The sequence below is a fragment of the Solanum stenotomum genome, chromosome 2 (assembly GCF_019186545.1).
Source record: "Solanum stenotomum isolate F172 chromosome 2, ASM1918654v1, whole genome shotgun sequence".
Classification (NCBI taxonomy): domain Eukaryota; kingdom Viridiplantae; phylum Streptophyta; class Magnoliopsida; order Solanales; family Solanaceae; genus Solanum; species Solanum stenotomum.
This window is the reverse complement of record NC_064283.1, coordinates 8,954,302-8,974,948: the sequence shown is the minus strand read 5'-3', so window position 1 is coordinate 8,974,948 and position 20,647 is coordinate 8,954,302. Positions and strand designations below refer to the sequence as shown.

Below are 20,647 nucleotides of genomic sequence, written 5' to 3'. Positions count from 1 at the left end.
CTTGAATTAAGCAAGTAACTAATGACATGCAATCGAATTTAAACCTTCTAACCTTTCAAACTTCAAAAAATTTCAAACTCAACTCTCTGCCCGAACTTGATTTATCTCGAAATTGATCACTGAATACACATCGGTGAAGGTTAGTATAGCCGAGATACAGAATTAAGGATGAATTAAACAAGTAACTAAGACATGCAATCAAATTTAAAGCTTCTAACCTTTCAAACTTCAAAAAACTTCAAATTCAACTCTCTGCTCAACTTGATTCGTCTCAAAACTGCACCGAATTCACATCTCTGAAGGTAGTATAGCCGTATTTGTGAAGAAAATTGTGAGTAAGAAGTGGCGAGAGAAAATCGCACCAACGAGAGAAAATCGTAGCGGCGAGAGAAAATTGGGAGCGAAAGATGGAAAGGACGAAGTGAATTTGATTTAATTCAACCAAATTGTCATATATGGTTAAAAAAATAATGTTGACAAATATAATAAATATTTTTAAAAAAGTATACAGGTAAGTGATTTTCCCTACAATTAAAAGGATGAGTTCCCGGTGACGCTTTGTGGCAAGGCATTCTCCTCAGCCAGAGGAATTCACCCCCTCCTCTTACGAAGTGAATTTAACCCGATCTGGATAGATTAATTTGTTGTTTTCAACCCGTCCAAACTTAATTTTATTTCTTTGAACTTGATTGTACTAATTTATTCATTATTGTTGTGATTTCTTAATAATATATATACTTATATGTTTTCTCACATATATTATGATCTTATCATTGAATCAAAACGATAACTTGTTTTAAATTTGTTAATAGTCTTCCCCATGTAAGCCCACCTCAAAAAATAGTTTTTGAACCTACAATGAGATTTTTTGTCCGACTTCAACTATTTACAATCAACAACACAGAGGAGAGGAGAGGAGTGGAAAATTAGCAAATTCCGATATATATAAATTAGATTATGCATGAATTCCCTCTGGAATACAATCAGAAGATTTTCCCTTCTGGCATGGAGTTTAAACAGAAGGCCCAAATAACTGAAAACAAACATACACATGTTTTTTCGGTAATTAACTTACTTTCACAATATCACCAACTCAATACGCGGAGGAACTTCACCTTCAAGTTGGAGCTTAGCAAAATTTCTTGACATTTGCTCCATTTCAATTGTCGAAAGTGACAACACAGGAGTAACGATTTGAGAACGAGGATCAATAATAATTTTCTCGAGCACAATAGCATTTTCCAAAAAATATTTAACGAGCTCAAATTCGCACGTACGGCCAAAATATCCGCACAACCTGATCACTTTGAGGTTTCGGAGAGGACAACTTACCATCTTCTTACACTCTCTTTTTACCCTCAAGGGTTTGAACCAAACCAACTGTCAACAAGAAAATTGAACCACAGTTACACAAGCATAAATATGACAAGTATATTGGAAATGAGAAGAATCACTAAGTTGGGCATCCATCAAGGTAAAAGCAATTCATGGGAACTTACGAGTTACAACATAACACTAGCAAAATCCACATACCATTACCCAGTATTCAGGTCAATTTGTCCCAAAGTCGCCCAGAATGGAACTAAAGATCTGGTCTCCTCTCCACTTCTAAGTTGCTCGGACTCTCCAAAAATGTTGCCGCACCTATGTCAGATCCTTCAATCCGACACGCACCCGTCAAACAGTCCGAGCAACATAGCTCCACTTAACTCCCTCCCTCATTGGAACTATTTATTATGTTCTCTTGGTATCTCTACTACTTAGCATCCATCTTTTTTTATCAAACCATGAACTGAATGCATAAATAACCACCAAAGTAGTAACTCGTTTAAAGAAATAACCTAGAACACAAGTATAGATTTTCCATCCCTCAGACAGCATCTATAGTTGCTCATCCGGACATTCATAACTCAAAATATAAACGTTGAAAACATCTAAACATATATCTTCTGCTATTTTAATCAAGGAGATCAAAGAAAGCTGCTGTAAACATTTATAATTTCATTTCAAATTTGTTCAAACAACAAAATACTTTTAGATAAGAGAATTTTTGGAGTTGTTCGTATTTTGTTCTTATTTCCTCGAGTGCTTCAAACTCAAAGCATTCAACTTTTGTCTGACCCTTCAAAATCTCAAATGATTTTCTTTTCCAACATTAAAACCAGGTAACTTTATTCAACTATCACTTTGAAGTAAATTTAAAGGATTCTTGTTCTTGACTGTTATCAACTTCCCTGCTTATGATCACATTTCAGGTTAGCATTCTAAGAAAAAACTTAGATAGAGTAATTCTACAGTTAATTTTCAACTATTCAAATGTTGTTCAATGTGCTTACACATAAATTTTTGAAAGTTATTTTATGTCCCAAGGCAATGAGTTCCACAGGAAATAAATGACGGCTATCCTACTTTTCCTTCTACAATATCTTTTCCTAGGCCAATATACTCGAGGTATATGAAGTGAATGGTTGGTGTGCTGAGAAATAAATAATCGCCGAATTAGATAGCATACGTCATATCAAAATGAAAGTTCTATTCAGGGAATCTATCCGTTAGGCTGCAGAACTTTCAGAAATAATTACTAGTTGACTATGAATTTTGCCATCAAAAACTTGTGACTTTCATCTGCAAGAGAGAGGACTATGCCTCCAAGGCAATTCCTTGCTACCCAAGCTATTGAGAAATAATAAGACTCTAAAATAGCTTAATTACAGAAAATAAAATAAACTAGACATTTGCCCCGTTACTTCATCCCATACCAGGTCCATATACATTGGAATCCAAAGGAACTTTCAAACCTGGAATTGATTTACCAATGAAATACTCAGCTGGAGTCTGTGAACATTGTATTCATGAAAAAACTGCTTTACACTAAACGAGGTTCTATTAAATTATCACAATACTATTTCTATCTCACCATTAACTATTTGAAATTTATTTCATAAAAAAGGGTCAGCTTTCCTCTTCAAAAATAGCTTGTTTCCCAACATAAAACCTCTACCTCAAGTATTCTCTATATCACCGGCTCCATTACCAGAAAATACCATCAATTCAAACACCTATTCCTCAGTCATTTAGTTGGAATACAAACTCCTGATGCTCCTCCTACCAAGTGTTCTCTTGATTCGCAACAACATTGTCCAAGTCCTCATCTCCACAGCCTCTATTCTACTCTATTCATCCTTCATAGGACTACCTATCCACTACCAATGGCAACTTAATTCTCAACCTTACTGCTGGCTTGTTCTGTTTTGAAATTGGTTCACAAATTGAGGACAAGTGAGTTTACAGTACAAAGTTTTTGGACAAGTTTTTGAGCAAGATAGTCATTGTATAACAAAATGTCTTTGAAATGAAAACGTTGATTGATAGGGGAATCGGTCAATTACAAGTCGCCTACAGAATTAGTGATACCAACGAAATGCCAGAATCATAATTCCATTCTGCCGCCATACCTCCATACCAAACGAGCTGTAAGATTTTAAGGCAGTAATTCGGTAAGAGATTTTAAGTGGAAGAGTTGTGAAAGATCAGATTTGGTTTCAGGTGATAAATGCCTTAAGTCAACTCAGCTGTCCACAACCTATAGAAGAATGGACACCTACATAAGGAAGGGGACTACTAGAAGTAATACACATTCATGCCCAGCTTGTCATAACCTATTCTACCTGAGGTTGATTTGTGATGTAACTGAATTGAAGTGTTGAAGCAAGCAGCACTAATTTCTTGAACCAGAACTCAAAATGATCAAATTAAAATTGATACTTACCTTCAACTCAAATTCCTCCAACAGTGGTGCAGCCCCTATCACATGTGTGCAACCTAAGAGAGACGTGTCTCTCCATGCAAAAACATGAACAACAAATTTCTTGAGCTTGGTAAATTCAGGAAACTTGTAATTCCCCTGGGAGATATTAAAACGAACCAATTAGCACATGCGAAGTAGTAGGATAGAGATTTCACAATTTTTGTTCACTAACCAATACCAATCCATCAGAGGAAGTTATTTTGAGGACCTCCAGCTGAGAGAGAACACAGGAAATCGGAGCCAATATGTCTTTCAGAATAGGCCTGAATGCACCAACAATCTCTACCTTGATCAGCATAAGAGCGTTTGAGAGCAATAATTTGGTTGCTGCTGAAGCCACAAGTGTTACAAGGTTTGTATCATGGATTTTAAGTGATTCTAAACACTGGCAGCGCCAAATTTCCAAGTGTTTCAACTTGAGGGAAGGACCAATGACTTGCAAATTTACCAGCGTTCCAGATCCATGAACCACCATTTCTTCAAGAAACGGGCAGTTATGAAGGAAGAACTCAAGAACTTCGCCTGTCACATTTACTGACTTCAATAACAGTACCTTTACGGACAAAAAATTATGCCAGAGAGGTGGCAACTTATGATTGAGACCAAGGAGCTGAGCCGGGAAAGTGTAGCAATATTCAAAATCTCGAGTCTCCTTCCCACCTTTTAACAAGTCCAACTCTAGCCTTTGGACTTGCCTAGCAATGGCAAACTCAAGCCACTTGTCAATCTCATGCTGGGCAAATTTGTTTAAATCGAAGCAAACACGAAATTGGTCTAATCTATGTACTTCACACTTGTGTAAAGTACGGTTAACCCATCTCACATACTTCTTCATATGCATTTTCCTTAGTTTGTGATTCAAAAATACTTGGTGTAATGGTTCGGTGGCATCAAAATCAAGTCGAGGAATATATTTCCACACGGGTAACCACCTCTTGGAGAGGAGACTAGTGTATGTTGCTTCCTTAATGGTAAGGAAAGACAGTATATAAACCAGAATATCATCAGGCAACTGACTAATGCGATCTTCTTGAGTGCAAGGACACTAAATATTAAAACAGAAGAACAGTTTCATCAAATCAATCTATGAGACAAACAAATAAAAAATACATAAAGCACAAGTCTTGTAGCATTAATTACCTTCTTTAGAGCAAAATTAATGGAAAGTTGCTGTCTTTTCCCCATGAATTACCTGCATAATTTAGAATGAGCTAAAGTTTGCATTTTTCTTTGTTCATACAACTACCACAATCAATCACGACATATATATATATATATATATATATTTAACAATAGAGTTGTTTAGAAACCAAAAGAGAGAGAGTAAAAACCTAATCGAAGAAATTAAAACTAAAATATAGTCCCTGGAAGAGAAAGAAATAGCAGAACAAAAGATGCAAGATTTGCTCTTTTGGATAACATACCGCCGGAGATGGCTGTTAGAGATATATAGGACAGAAACCAGACAGTAGCGGCGGGCGGCGGGCGGCGGGCGGCGGCGGTTCTTACCAGTTGACTTCTTTGTTTACCCTGGGTCAGGGTATTTTAGGAATTTCCTTTGCTTAAATATTTTAGGGTATTTAAAAAACAAAAAATACATCCCCTGTTATTATACTAAACAAAATACATCCCCTGTGTTTAGTTTCTGTCAAAAATTAAATCAAATATCCCTATTCTATTCTTTCCTTTCGTCTTCAACAATCTTCTTTTCTTTCCTTCAACAACACCAGCCTAGAGCTTAACTCTTTACACCATTGAAGAGCTATAGCTTAGTATTCTACGCAAAAATCAAGTCCATAATTTTTCTTTATCCAACAGTGTTTCAATTGGTTAATATGATTGACGAGTGACATTAATTAATTTTTGTTCTCTTCATCTTGAAAGAGATTAGCTTATTTTCTAAAGGAACACACAATACCAAAGATAAGCTAAGCTAGGTCAAAATGTGTTGGGTAAAATGATCCAAAGAAATTGAAAGTATTATTAATATAAAATTCACTAATTGTTTCCATCACCGGAGACGAAGAAATACTACTCCGTCTTTTTCCTTTTCATTACACCTCAGTGATTCTACCCAATTGTGCATAATGAGTATTTATGTGATGAATTTTCTTTAGTCGTTAAAAATATATATATGAATGTTTCTTACATGGGACTGAAGAAGATGAAAGATGGTTGGACAGGAGGGACAAAAATTGAGAAATTAAAGGAGAAAATGATGTGGTTTATGTGTATGTCGTTAGTTTTTGACAGAAACTTAAACAAATGGAAGATTGTTGCAACTTTTGAATTAGTTTAGGGATGTTTTTTGCTTATTGCAACTGAAGTATGCCTAACATTAGGTTTAAATCATAATTCAGGATGTTTTTTTGTCTAAAACTCCGTCTTTGTATGCAGATACAAGTGTATAAAACTATAAACCCCTTACAAAAAAGGGACATAAAGTATAACAAGACAACAATAACTAGGAAACCCTTGAGGTTAAAAAGAGAGTGTGGGCAGAGGCGGAGCTACAGTGTTCCGATGGTGTCCAGGAAATTATACTCTATATATAAGTAAAATACTATTTAAGACGGTTAAATCTAATACTTTAGACATCCTTGATACAACGAAACTCTACGGACCAGTGGTGTGAGGCATGCTCGCCAGCGCGGGTTTGAATCCCTGCAACTGAAGTACGCCTAACATTGTACTAATAGTTAAAGAAGATGAACAAAAATTCAAGGATTAAAAAAAGTTTCTATAATATAGCCTCGAGTAATTGTGCGAGCTACAAGGTAATTGAAATATCGTTCATGTTATATTCAAAATCATGTTAGATAATTTAGAGCACCAATCTATATATATATATATAAAGCTGGATGTTAAACATGCTTATGTGACGCTCTCTAAGGCCAAAAAACCTATTTTTTTTATTTTCTCCTTTTTAAACATTTTTTAAAATATTTTTCCTATCAAATAAAATAACTATTTCTTACCATCTAACTGAAAGCAATTACCATATATTCATTGCTTAATTTAAAGCGGTACATCATAAGTTATAACAGCCCATTGCCTTTTTCTTTGTAACAACCCAATTATGACATGTCTTTTGGCCTTCTCCCCAATCCAATTAAAACATTGACCTGCTTAATTATCACATTCTACCGTTTTATTACTATATTAAATAATAATAATAATAATATTTAATTGTCAGTTTTTTAATTAGGACTGAGTTGTATTTAATTGTGTATATATATTTTGAAAACCAGAAAGTCCAGAAATTCTCAAGGTCACTATTCAAAACTCAAATTCATAACAACATTTTTTGTATTGCTAAATTTTTTAGATCTTTATTGTGCGAGTCAATCTCAGATCAAGATAAAGTGATTTTGCTAGACAAAGAATGATTTTGTTCCGTGTTTAACAAAAGAAGAGGAGAAGGGACCAAGAAGCTCTTCAAAGATCATAAATTCAACCAAAACCTCCACACTATTTTTTTTTTAGTGAAATAGGACTAATGGATTATTGTTGTACTCTTTGAATTTTTCAGAAACATGAAAAAATGAATTTCATGTGGTTGTGATGATTTTGGTTATTTTTTGTTTCAATTCAAGTACAAGTAATTTTAAGGTAGTTTTTGAAGTAGGATATAGACAGAATTTAATATTGATATTTACATGCCTAAATGTTTAGTCGTTATTCTTATGACAATTCTTTTCTCCTTTTCAATAAATTTATACAACGCAGTTCTTATAATTTTTTAATTTTATTTATAATTTTGGTACAAACATAGTTCTTATGCTTGGTATCATGTTAGTTAAACCTTTTGTTTAGATATATAAATTTATGAAGTTACGCATGACGAAAAAAAATCTATATAGATTTCTTTTTTTTAATCTTTACCTTTGTAATTAAAGAATTGTTAGCTATGATTTGTTTTTCTCCTCCTCTTTTAGTTTTAATATGTTTCTTTGCAGTTAGTTTTAATGTGAAGTTTTATGCTTGATTAGACTTTCTTATAAGTGGAAAGTTGGAGAATTTATAGCTCACGCTTCTTTTTTATTTGACAATTGTTATAAATCATTTGTTTGTACAAGAATAAGGTGGAATATCTAGGATCGAACTTGAAATTAATTTATAGTCTATTTATTTGAGATATAAATTTAGGTAGGATTATAATTTCAAAATAACTTTGTCCGCAAACCAAACAATTTTTCAAGGACAATGGTGGGAGCATGATGTATTGATCCAATCTCCTTCTTTAAAAGGCATTTCGCAATACAAAATTAGCTAATGCGTGGACGAATATCTATAATTTCATGAATAAACATCTTTTGAATATTAAATAATTTATTTAAAAATGACTTCAAATAGAAATTATTATTGTGATCACTAAATCTACATCTTATTTCTATTAACACAATTTTGATTTAGTTGTTATATCAATTTCCGGGCTTCCATTTTCTTTTTTAATGTATAGATTTCTATGATATTAGCTTTTAGTGATTTTATTTAAACATGACATGTAATTCTTTTCTTCCGTTTCTAATCTTCCCCTAATTGTTACTTTTGATTTTAAGATTGCCTTCTCTTGGACTAAAATTCTCTAAATTCTTTTGAATTTAAATGTGTATCTTATTATGTAAAAATCAAAATTACATCTAAATATGTTAACTAAATAACAGTTATTAATTTTTAATCATTAAATTATTTATGGACAAAATATACGTAACAAAGGACAGGCTACAAGACTTGTATGTTACAGGGGCGGACCTACAGTGGTTCAAGTGGGTTCATATGAATCCACTTCGTTGAAAAATAACACTATATATATATATATGTATATTTAATCAGTTATTAAAATTTTATATGTATTTATTAAATTTTGAACCCACTAACACAAGTCTGAAGCTTAGCCGAGTGGTTGAGGGGGTTCAATTTTCCCAGCCAACCCAGAATTGAATCCCCATTGCCATATTTTAGTTTTAATTCATTTTTTTGATATATAAAACATTCACACACAGTTTTGTCTTCTATGTAGGTGTAACTTTTGTCTTTTTAGTTACTTAGAAACTATAAAAAGTAGAACAACTTTTTACTTTTACAATTAAAAGTCCAATAGTCAACAACTCTTGTCCTTTTTGTTTTTAATTTTTTTAAAAAAAAAACTCAACTAAATAGGCACTAATTCCTATTATTCTCAATTCTAAAAACCCTTTTGTCTTCTTCTTTGTTGAATGTTTTTCACTCTTGATTCTAGTCTTTATATATACATATATGATTATTGTGGTTATTTTTTATTTCTTCAACTAAAAAATCCCTTATCATTCTAAAATCAACAAAAAATTACAAATAATATTAGGTATATTTCTATGTATTCGATTCTAAAATTAAGGTTATAATTATTTTGTTTTTATTTGTTGAATGTTGAATGAAGAGAAATCATTCATAATATTCTTTTATTTTCTTAGTTTATATTGAAGCCTAGTTTTTCGTCTATCTTGTTATTTACCGTCTCATTCATAAGTCAATGCAATTTTTTTTCAAATGTATTAACATTGTTTAGTATAGTCAGATATGTATGTTGTTAGCCTCATAAAAATTACAAATAATAGTAGGTATATTTTTATATCTTGAACCCACTTCATGAAAATCCTGGGTCAGCCACTGGTATGTTACACATTCTTTTTTTTTCTTTTTTCTTATGAAAGTATTTTTCCTCGAAAACTATGTGACACTTTTATTCCTATATATATATATATATTTATTTATTTATTTATTTTATTTTTTATTTTTTATTTTTGCAATTCTTTATCAATAAATTAATTTATAAATACCGTGCGTAGCACGGACAATTTCACTAATTTCAAATAATTGAAGATACATTAAATAACATTAAGTGACATTTCTGAAATTAAAGATTATGTAATTTTAATATATGCTTTCAATTAGCTTTCACTAAAATAATGTAGTTCATTTAACTATTAAGAAATTGGATAAGATAGATCAAGCGGATGAAAAATAGGAAGATCACCGGTTGATAGATTGACCAGTCTATTGATCTAAATCGACACATTTAAGAGCTGGACAGTCTGCAACTGAAAATCTATGTAACACAAACTCATAAGAACCATAGAAGGAGGAGGAACCAACTTCCATTTATGTCACTCTTCCTCATAAATTTTAAAAGTAAATTCATCACAAAAACAACTGTTCATTTCTCATTCACACCTCTCAATTACCCAGCTAATAAAAATCAAGAAATTAACATATTTATTCTGCTCAATAAGGTGATATTGAATCCTCTTTACAGGATTGCAATGGACACTACAAGTATGATCTAATCATTAAGGACTGTATTTTTATATGTGATTTAACGGTTTCATATAGAAACAGTAACAGGATATTTCTTATCTCCCACAACAAGATAATATTTGCCTTCATCAATTACTGATATACCATGCTTATTAGCCCTGCTAAAGTGTTCACAAGGGCTCACAATAAATTTAATCTTACTTTTTTCTCTTGCACCTAAATGTACACTTTTGAATCCAATCAACTGCTTTCTTGGAACTTCATCATTCTTCACTTTAGAATGCCTAACAAACAACAACACAGGATGTTTACCACCTATTTTCCCCTTGTTTTTCACCACAACCTTAACTGATATCTTCACCTTGTTGCAAACCTCTGAGCCAAATTTCGAAACTGCAATATTATGAATATGTGAACCGTGTTTTCTTCTCTCGTCTGATGATGTTTGGTTAATGAAATAGAGTTTGTCATGACTAACAGATGTGATGTTGTATGAATAATTTGTGTAGCTAAGACCATAGCCAAATTCATAAACTTTTGGCCCTTTGTAGAATTTGTAAGTTCGCCCTGGATATCCAGTCGATGAATTAGGCCTCATGTTCATGTCTGTCATTGGTACTTTTATGAAGTCCTTAGGATACCATGTTACTGGTAACCTTCCCCCTGTAAGGTTAAATGTGATTAGCATATTAAGCAAGTTTTTCGACCAAACGGATTAAGAGCTAAAGATTATTGATGTTGAAGTTAAGTTAACCTGGATTATGTTCACCAAAAAGAATCTGTGTTAGTGCAGCTGCTCCACCTTCTCCAGGATAACCAATCCACAAGATGCTTCCGATTTTCAGGTGGTTCTTGGCAAAAGAAATATCAATAGGACCTCCACTTACTAACACTAGTATAACAGGTTCTACAGCAGCCTCAGCTACTGCGTTAATAAGAATCTCTTGTTGTCCAGGTAGTCCTAAATCTACGCGATCCCAGTTCTCCCTCTCCACTTGCTGGTCTAATCCCATTATTAAAACAACATACTGAGCCTTTTTAGCAACATCTACTGCTTCATCTATTGCAGCAGAAGTACAGTTGACAAAATTGCAGCCTGGATGGTAGCCTATGTTTTTCACAACGCCTTGAAATCCTTGGAGTAACGAAACATTTTTGCAGGGAATGCCTGCATAATTACCTAAAAGTAATTCGGAATTGTTTGCTTTTGGACCTATTATAGCAAGGGATGTTGTTTTTATCTTAGAAAGTGGAAGGAGTTTGGCAGAATTTTTTAGAAGGACAATGCCATTTCTTGCTGCTTCAAGGGCTAGATCCTGGTGCTCTTGACTACAAATCTCTGCAGGAGAAATGTCACCGTATTCCAGTTTTTTTGGATCACCATTGAATAGTCCTAACCTCATTCTAATGGAGAAAATATTGCAAAGAGCCCTGTCTATATCAGATTCTTGTAATTTTTGTTTCTCCAAAGCTAATCTTGTGTAGTTTGCCACGAATGAACCGCAGTTCACATCCATACCTAAATAGCAGTTGACAAGGAAAAGGTCAGATAGTTGAGACAAATAGAACTTTATGTCAATGATGTCTTTCAGTAACAGGAAAGACATCATTGAGTTTACAGAAAAGTGAGAGCAGAGAAACTAAATAGAGTACTTCTTACCAGCTTTGAGAGAAGCTGCAACTGCATCTTCAGCTGTGTATCCATGGGAATCACGCATAACGCGAATTGCATCACAATCTGATACAATGTAACTTTTCAGCAATAGACAATAGTTAGTTTTAAGATTGCTGAAATCATTTAACATCTTATAAGGAGTAATAACTTGGTATCAGACATTTGTTTCTTAATTTGCATCAAAATTTTACCCATTGAAACCCCACTGTCTGCGAGCAGTCGTGGTCAGGAGATCATAGTTAGCGCAGTTTGAGACCCCATTGAGACGACTATAAGCACACATTAGACTGGTAGCTTTTCCTTCTTCCACACAAGTCTTGAATGGTGGTTGAAATGAATCTGCCATATCCTGTGGTGTAACCTGAATGACACATTGTAGTATTAGATAACAATATCAATCTTTTTGGTAAACAGAAGATGAAAATCACTAATAAACGTAATTTAACATGTGATAGCAGGTTAGTTACTGACTTGAGCATCGAAGGTGAAGCGATGATGGCCATTCCAATAATCCAAATCTTGAGCAGCAAAGTGCTTGCAGCAAGCTGAAGCTTGAAGATGCCCATCTTTGAGCTTCCCACCTTCAAAACTATCCCCCTGAAGTCCTCTTACATAAGCCACTGCATATTTTCCTACCATCATCGGGTCTTCCCCAGCTGTTTCTTGTGCTCTTCCCCATCTTGGATCCCTTAATATGTTCACATTTGGTGCCCAAAATGTCATTCCCTTTAGTTCACCTGCATTGTACACTGCTCTTGCCTCTCTCGAAATTGCCTACACAAAGTACAACATCTTATAATACTAGCTATTTAATGTGTTCATTCAAATTTCTGTATTTGCCATATAATTATCTGTTGGATCTTCTTACAAATGTTATCGATCTAAGAAAAATTGTTTCCCAAATCAAACGGGAAGTAGCTAGTACTACTTTGTATACCCGGGGAAAAATAGAGATGTCTCGTACGTTAACCATAAAATGCGGAACTATCAACCAGATTTCATAGAGTCATTTATTCTGAATGCTACAGGAAGAACATAAGCTAGATGACGGAACACGGATATTCAGATGTAGAAGATCATAACATGAGTGATTTGGTATATACTGAAAGGTCCAAATGATCAACTCTACATCATGATACTTTTACAATTATTCCCTCAAACTAAAGATTAAAAAAAAAAATCTTATGTCAAGGGGATTCGAAAACTTAAATATATGCACACAAAATCAAGCACAGAGTCAATAAAGTGTACTTTAGCAGAGTCTAAAAAGAGCAAATCAATTTATACCTGAGCAATGCGATACCAGAGAGGTTCATCAAAAGTAGAAGCAGTAAGAATGATCTGAGGGAACTGAGTTGCAGCTTTAATACTTCCATTAAATTTCACCCCTAATCCTTCCATAGATAGGCCATGTAACGCCTCCGACCACCACTCATAAGCAGGGATATTTAGCCGAGGAATGGCTGGTGCAGTGTTACCCAATTGTGATATTTTCTCATCCAAATTCAGGCGTAAAATGAGATCATCTACTCTTTGATCGACGGGTAATGAGGAATTACAGAATTGTAATTTTATGGTATCTGGATTGGATGTGTCACATGAAAATGGAAGACAAGTTGATTCAGTATTACTGAGAAAGGAAATGATAATGGTGATCACAATAATTTTATGGAGTCCCATGTCTTCGATTAATTTTCTAATAGATATGGCAAAAAAAAAAACAGAAAATATGCCCTATTTTTTTTGTTTTTGGGGAAGAAGAAGATGAAATGGTTATGTTTCAACTGTTATTGGTGGCGCCAAGTGCAGAACCTTTCAAAGGTAACGGTTAATATTTAATTAGGCGTGTTAATAAATTACTAATTAAATTCATGACATTAAGAGACTTTAGATTTAATTAATGATTCCTATAATTCATGTCTTAACTTATATGCATGTATGTTAAAGAGGATTGAGCCAGGATTTACTAATCGAAGAATAACAGCACCTAGAAAAGCTGAGTTATTTCCTAAACCAATGGATCGGAAGAGGACAGTTGAGTAGAATGCATTGATATTCATCCCTTCAATTCTATGATTTTAGTATTGTTGGGTAGGTCTGGTAGGATGAGTGAAGCTTGTCAATTATTCGACAAAGTGATGGAGAAAGATGTGGTTTCTTGGACTGCTTTATTTTCTTGCTATGAGCAATGTGGGATGTAGTATGTACACACAAGCTTTGGATTTATTTATGAAAATGGATTCTTGCTTACATAGGAAATAATGGGCCCAAAGTGAATATAATTCTCGGTACAAACTCTTGTTGACATGTAAGTGAAATGTGGTTGTGTGGAGAATGCATTGAAAGTCTTCAATGGAATGGAAGAAAAAGGGGGTTTCCTATTGGGTTGGCAATGAATGGGCAGGTGGAAACATCACTAGACATGTTTCATGAGATGAAGGAATTAATGTGGACGTGTAACCCCTAATGAGGTTACATTTGTGACAGTTCTTGCCATCTTGGTGACTGTCGACATATGGGCCTGGTAGATGAGGGCCGCTCCTACGTTGATGCTATGACCAGATATTACAATGTTGAACCTAATATCAAGAACTATGTACGCATGGTTGATCTACTTGCACGTTCAGGGTTGCTCAAAGGAGCTGAGAAACTTATTGACAGTATGCCTATAGCTCCTGATGTTGCCACTTGGGGTGCTCTTCTTGGAGCTTGCAGAAAACATGGTAATAGTGAAATGGGGGAAAGGGTTGGAAGGAAGCTCCTTGAACTTCAGCCAGATCATGATGGATTTCATGTATTACTATCCAACATATATCCGTCAATTGGGATAGTGTTCTGGATGTTAGAGGAGCAATGACGCGGCAGGGTGTTGTTAAAGCTCTTGGCTGTAGTATGATTGAACCAAATGGTGCTGTTCATGAATTATTGGCAGGAGACAAGTCAGATAAATGAAATCGAAGAAATGTTTGGCTGAAATGAAAAAGCGGTTGAAAATAATGGACTATGCTCCAGCCTCCAGGCACAGATGAGGTTTTACTTGATATTGATAAGGAAGAAGAAGAAAGTACCCTGTTTAGACATAGCGAAAAGCTTGCAATCGCCTATGGGCTCATTTCTATGGCTCCTTCTCCTCCTATAAGAATAATCAAGAACTTAAAAATATATAGTGATTGTCATGCAGCTGCAAAACTACTAACAAAAGCTTTTAATCGCGAAATTGTGGTGAGGGATCAACATCAGTTTCATCATTTTAAGGATGGCTCTTGTTCCTGCATGGAGTTTTAGTAGTTAATACCCTGTTGTTGGCCCTTAAGGAACTATTATGAAGGTTGTTCAACTTGAATGCCTTCCTTGCATAATTAAGTGGTCATTGGCTAGGGGCGGACCTAGAGGTAGTTGAGAGTTCACCCGAACCCCCTCGACAAAAACTTACATTGTATACATAAGGTATTTTAAAGAATTTTTATGTTTATATATCGATTTTGAACCTCCTGAATGAAAAATTAGAGGTTGGGCTTCATTTGCTTGCACTTAATGGAGGTTTGAATCTTAATCATTCAAATTCAGTCCATTAAGTGAGTTTGGTTTTTAGGTCTGAATCTGAATGATTCAGATTTAGCTCATTAAGTCCATTTGTCTTTTTTTTTTAAAGCCACTTAATGGGCCTGAAAAGGTCTGAACGGATCAGATCTGCAGGAGAGTCTTTAACACCATTCAGACTTATTTAATAAGTTATAAAATAATACTTTATCGCCTCTCTCGGTCTTTGCGTGACTTTTGCTCTCACAACTACAAACTTTCTTCCTCTCTTTTCTCAATCAAACACCAATTTTTTCCTCTTGAACTTGTAAGTTTTCATAATCTTTACACGTATTTTTTTTATATTAATAATTTTCTTAGGGTGTATTGATGTTTGTAAAGAACACTTGTTGCAATAATATTTTTAGTGTATTGATGTTCATCAAGGTTTTTGAGTGAAAAAAATACTATTCATAATTAAAAATAATAACTATGTATACATATTTGAGGTCTCTTATTAGAATTTTGTCTTAGGCCAATAATTTTATTGAGACTCTTTGATCATCAAATCTGTTTGTGAGATAACACTGATATATTATTGTTGTTGAACTAGTTGGTGACAAAAATAATGGAGCTCTTAATAATTCTTCATCCCAATCTTCAGTTTCAGCTGGAAAAAAAACTTATTCGTCTAAATTGGAAATTGATGAGAAGATGATTACTGCTATGGAGTTATTTATTAAAAAATAGTGCACCTACATCTGAAGAATATATGGAAAAATTAGATGGACTTGGATGGGAAGAGTGTTAGGACCGAAATAAGCAGGTGTAATGCGGAAACTAGTAAAGCAAACCTCGAAAGACCACGAGTAAGAAGACAAACGAGAAACACACCAAAAGAGACAGATTTAACGTGGTTCGGTCAATCGACCTACGTCCACAAAGGAGATGAGCAATCCACTATAAATATGAGAGTACAAAATATAGAGAGAAACAACCTCAAACAATTCACTCGGAATATAAGGAGGTACACAAAACTCTCCCCCATAACCGCAACTCTCAAAACCCTAGGACTACATTGTGAATGCTGATTAAGTTAGAAGGAACAAACATCTATTTATAGAGTCCTAAACCTTTTCCTACAAGAAAAGGACTAGTCAATCCAAAACTTTTTCCTAAAAGGAAAACCTATTTATGGTAAGAAATTCAGGGCAAATAAAACCCCAACAAAGAGTCATTATACAGTACATGTGTTTGTATATTTTGTGAAAGTGTCCACTACAAAAAAGCATGAATGACGTTAGAGGTTCACAAGATAGAGAATTGAATTAAGGTTATCGAAAAAAAGATAAAAATTCTTTAGTTTTTCTAATTAGCCAAAATATATGTTAGGTGCTGATAATGTTATACCTTATTTATTATTTTTCAACTAGTATTTATCATACTTGTTGAACTTTTTGATATTATATTGTGCCTATAAAATACTTTTTATTCGTGATTTTTTTTATGTTATGCTTGATGATTATGATATTTTTTTAATCAAAAAGTAATATTTTTTGTTGAAATGAATTTTTTATAACATTTTATTAATATAATGTTTGATTTCATATGCACACTCAGATATTGAAAACAAACAATAATCATTCAGTGTTCTGATTTAGAGACAGCATCTTAATATTCAGATTGTATTTAGATCTAGACATCTATCTCTTAATGCAAATCTTAATGTTCAGACGTATATTCAGATTCAGAGGTCTTAATCTTAATGAAAACAAATGAGGCATTAATGGTTGAGGGTTTCAAAACTCACCTTGAGGTTCCAAGTCCGAATCTTAGTTATTACTTTTTCTTTTCGAACTCCCTTAATGGAAATCCTGGATCCGCCACTGCATTGGCCACCATTCATGTCACATGACGGTAACATAGAAGGAACTCATAGTCAAAAGCGGGTCAAATATAAATCAACTTATATTATTTAGGATAAATTACCTAACTACACAATCTTTCTTTCCATATTTTCTAAAATTTCCTACCATTTCAAAAATCCCTATTTTCCTTTTTTTTCTCTCCTTTTCCGGATACATTATTCACATCCCTTTCAATCCAACGATTTTGTTCCTATTTTCACGCCTAAAACACTCCCATATATCAGCAATTACATCAATCACTCAATTTTTTAATTTCAAATATGTTCTCTCTCAAGTTCATCAATTTCAAGTTCCTAAAGAGGTAGAACTATTTCTTCATCAATTTTTTTATTCCTAGTTCTTCAAATGTCATTTTTTTAAAAAAAAAAAATTAATATTTTCATTTACAATTTTCTGATACATATGAATTATGCTCTCTCTTTTTAGTATGGTACCTTGTGTATTTGATGTTGATGATGAAAATTTTCATCAAAATAGATTTAATCAACTCATAATAATTCCGACGATGATGATTGGGCTGAAAATAGATTCAAAAGGTTGTAGGATCCATTAACAATGGCGAATCATAATATTTAGAATACGAAGTCAAAGAAGGATGAAACTTCATCTTTTAAGGCAAATGTGGAAGAACCCCAAAAAAGGATAGAAATGGTGCATCTGTTATGTGGTGTGTTATCTTTGAAGAAAATGATCTAGGATTAACAAGCTTAGGAGGTTGGTTTCTGGTTACTTCGTCAATATAGACTAGTCATTATGTATTTGTGGACACATCCATTTGAATGTTTTACTATTTTTAAGATACATTAAATTAAGTTTTAGAATGTTTCTCTAAAAACTTGGTTATTTTGAATTTAAATTTCAATATATATATTTTTTTTTAATCTCAGTATGTATATTTTTCTTGATTTTTTTGTTGTAATTATAGTGCTTGTGGTACACAATACAAAATAGGATACTTTTAACAATTATCTGATACACATAAGCTTTATAAATTTAAGTATCACACAATTGTATCATTCAAGAGGTTGTTTATTAAGTTATTGATACACTTGATATCTAACCACGACAATGTATATTTCAACATGTATCATTACATAATTAATTAATGTATCAAATATATTATTTTGTCTTTCTTTTATATGCGATACTTTAATATAAAATTACAGTAAATACAGTCGTTCACAATCATGATGTATCAGATACATTATTATCAAAAAAAAAAAACATACATTATATAAGAATTGTATCAAATTTACAAAATTTAATAGCTTAACAGTGTGATTAAATCATTATCAAGCAGAAATGTACACAAAGTTGAACAATTTTTTTTTTATTAATAGTAACACTTCATCATATTGGAACTTGAATGTATTTTTCTAAAAAGAAATGTATCACTTCTCTTTGGGTAAGAAAGTACAAGATCGCGTGTTGTGACTTTCATGTCTATAACGTCTACAACAGTTTGTGCTCGTAGTTGGCTTATCACTTGAGTTTTTTTTCTTTCTTTTCATGATCGTCCAGACATCCTTTTATATCGAGGTGGCAAGACAATTTCCTTATCTGATAATGGAACCATTGAATCTTTCACAATTGCTTATTTATCTTTCTAGGCAAACAATGTATCTTTTTCTAGAATCATAGACTGAATAAAGATACTCAAATGATGCAACAACATGTCAACATTAAAAAAATTAGTGATACATTACATAAAACATGTATTTTTATGTATCAATCACAAACAATCACACAACTAACTTATACTTAATATCAGATACAAAATATAAATATAAGTTGATACATACCCTCATTCGCGAACATTTTGATGCCTTTACAACAAATTACATGTATAATATATCATCTACAAAATATAGTTTTTCACAAACACAATAAGATACATAAATAGTAATGTATCATGTTGTTTTATATCAACAACATACTGACTCACAACTCTAAAAAGTCATTACATATACGTCAAACTAGTAATGTATCAAGGAGTAACCATCAATGTATCATGACTTATATATCCATATACAAATTCAACATCAAAAGATACTTATTAAAGCACAAATAAAAAATAAAAAAATAAACTTTATATTATTAGCACACTAACTCAGAGATCTAAAAACACAATACATATACGTCAAACTAGTTATGTATCAGTTTGTAATCAATAATGTATAACGACTTATATATCAATATACAAATTCAGAAATTAAAAAAATAAAAGGGATACATGACAAATCCATACAATTGGGGATGCATATCTGTAATATTCTTGCTCTTAGATATGTATTAATATATTTGACACATATTCACTGCAATATAGTAATCAGAGCAGTGGGGATGCACTTATGTGATATTCTTGCTCTTCAAAATAGAAATTGTGTGTGCACAAGATATTTCGTCTAGTTGATATCTCCCACAATTACATATTTCTCACTCAAGGCTAATAATGTATCTTCTTCCAGAGAATAAATTTAGATGATGCAACAACCTGCAAACATTAGATAAGTCAATGATACATTAAATGAAATATCATTTTTGGTGTTTTTGAATCAAGACTGGTCAAAGTTTTCTAACTATTCAAGCATTGAGAAACATGAAAAGATAGAAAAGAACTTGCTTGAGTTCTGGTCGAGGCGAATTGGACATGGCAAAAAACTTAGTGGCATCTCCACCAGTAAGACGTCCATCTCCATCTACATCTGTACCAAATTAACAACCCCATCATTCAAAAACCTTTTCTTTTTGCTCTTATTTGAACAACTAAAAAAATTGCCAGATTCAGCAAAATTGAACCATTATTGATAGATCTTCTCGTGTTTTTTTGAACATCAGTTAATGGGGCATGATAAATCGCCGGATGTAGCATCAATGTATCTCTCCAGCCATCTTGTCTATTGTATCAATGACAGATTTGAGATTTAATTCAGCTGTAATGGCTAATTTGAGATTCACAAAAGAAATCGTTTGCCCAACAATTATTTCATCACTATTATATCATTCATAACTCAGATCGGTAGCTCAAATTCCTGAATATCTCAACAAAAATCGATATATTCATCATGTATTTTGGATCTGTTATGATTTGGGATAGATGGAGGAGAAGAAAAATTAAATTTTGAATTCTCTGAATCTGTTATGAATTGGAATAGATTGATATCAATCTGTTTTGCGTGATTCGTGGGATTGACAATTAATTTTACATTTAGTTCCTTTTTAAGCGCAACAGTTAAGTTATGGGTAAATCACATAAATATGATATGTTATAAAAATATTTACCATCTATGACAACATAATTTTTCTAACTAAATATAACATTTTTTTGGAATTAAGAAAATTGTACAGTTTTCGCCTCTTTCTCAGCCCTTTTTCCTCTTCTTCTTTTTACTCTTCTGCTTCTTCGTCTCTTTCTCTGAC

At 33.0% G+C, this 20,647-nt stretch overlaps 3 protein-coding genes across 5 annotated transcripts; 1 reads left to right on the top strand and 2 right to left on the bottom strand.

Moving 5' to 3' along the window:
- Positions 1-926: 926 nt before the first annotated feature.
- Positions 927-5,260, bottom strand: LOC125857090 (FBD-associated F-box protein At5g60610-like). 3 transcript variants are annotated; one of them, XM_049536758.1, is made up of 5 exons: positions 5,233-5,260; positions 4,949-5,000; positions 3,981-4,853; positions 3,770-3,904; positions 927-1,380 (listed from the first exon to the last, which is right to left on the bottom strand). In XM_049536758.1, exons 2-5 carry the CDS (start codon positions 4,991-4,993, stop codon positions 1,078-1,080), a joined length of 1,356 nt encoding a protein of 451 aa, XP_049392715.1. In that variant the 5' UTR covers positions 4,994-5,000; positions 5,233-5,260; the 3' UTR covers positions 927-1,077. The 3 variants fall into 3 exon arrangements, with proteins under 3 accessions (XP_049392715.1, XP_049392716.1, XP_049392717.1); XM_049536759.1 differs by lacking the exon at positions 5,233-5,260 and adding an exon at positions 5,140-5,212; XM_049536760.1 differs by lacking the exons at positions 927-1,380; positions 5,233-5,260 and adding an exon at positions 1,388-3,583 and having other exon boundaries at positions 4,949-5,086.
- Positions 5,261-10,172: 4,912 nt separating this feature from the next.
- Positions 10,173-13,460, bottom strand: LOC125854834 (probable beta-D-xylosidase 7). The gene is made up of 6 exons (XM_049534416.1): positions 13,068-13,460; positions 12,252-12,554; positions 11,972-12,141; positions 11,766-11,857; positions 10,860-11,624; positions 10,173-10,768 (listed from the first exon to the last, which is right to left on the bottom strand). Exons 1-6 carry the CDS (start codon positions 13,458-13,460, stop codon positions 10,173-10,175), a joined length of 2,319 nt encoding a protein of 772 aa, XP_049390373.1.
- Positions 13,461-14,295: 835 nt separating this feature from the next.
- On the top strand, positions 14,296-15,065 carry LOC125854833 (pentatricopeptide repeat-containing protein At5g66520-like). The gene is made up of 2 exons (XM_049534415.1): positions 14,296-14,574; positions 14,793-15,065. The coding sequence occupies exons 1-2, from the start codon at positions 14,296-14,298 to the stop codon at positions 15,063-15,065; spliced, it is 552 nt and encodes a 183-aa protein (XP_049390372.1).
- Positions 15,066-20,647: the final 5,582 nt, after the last annotated feature.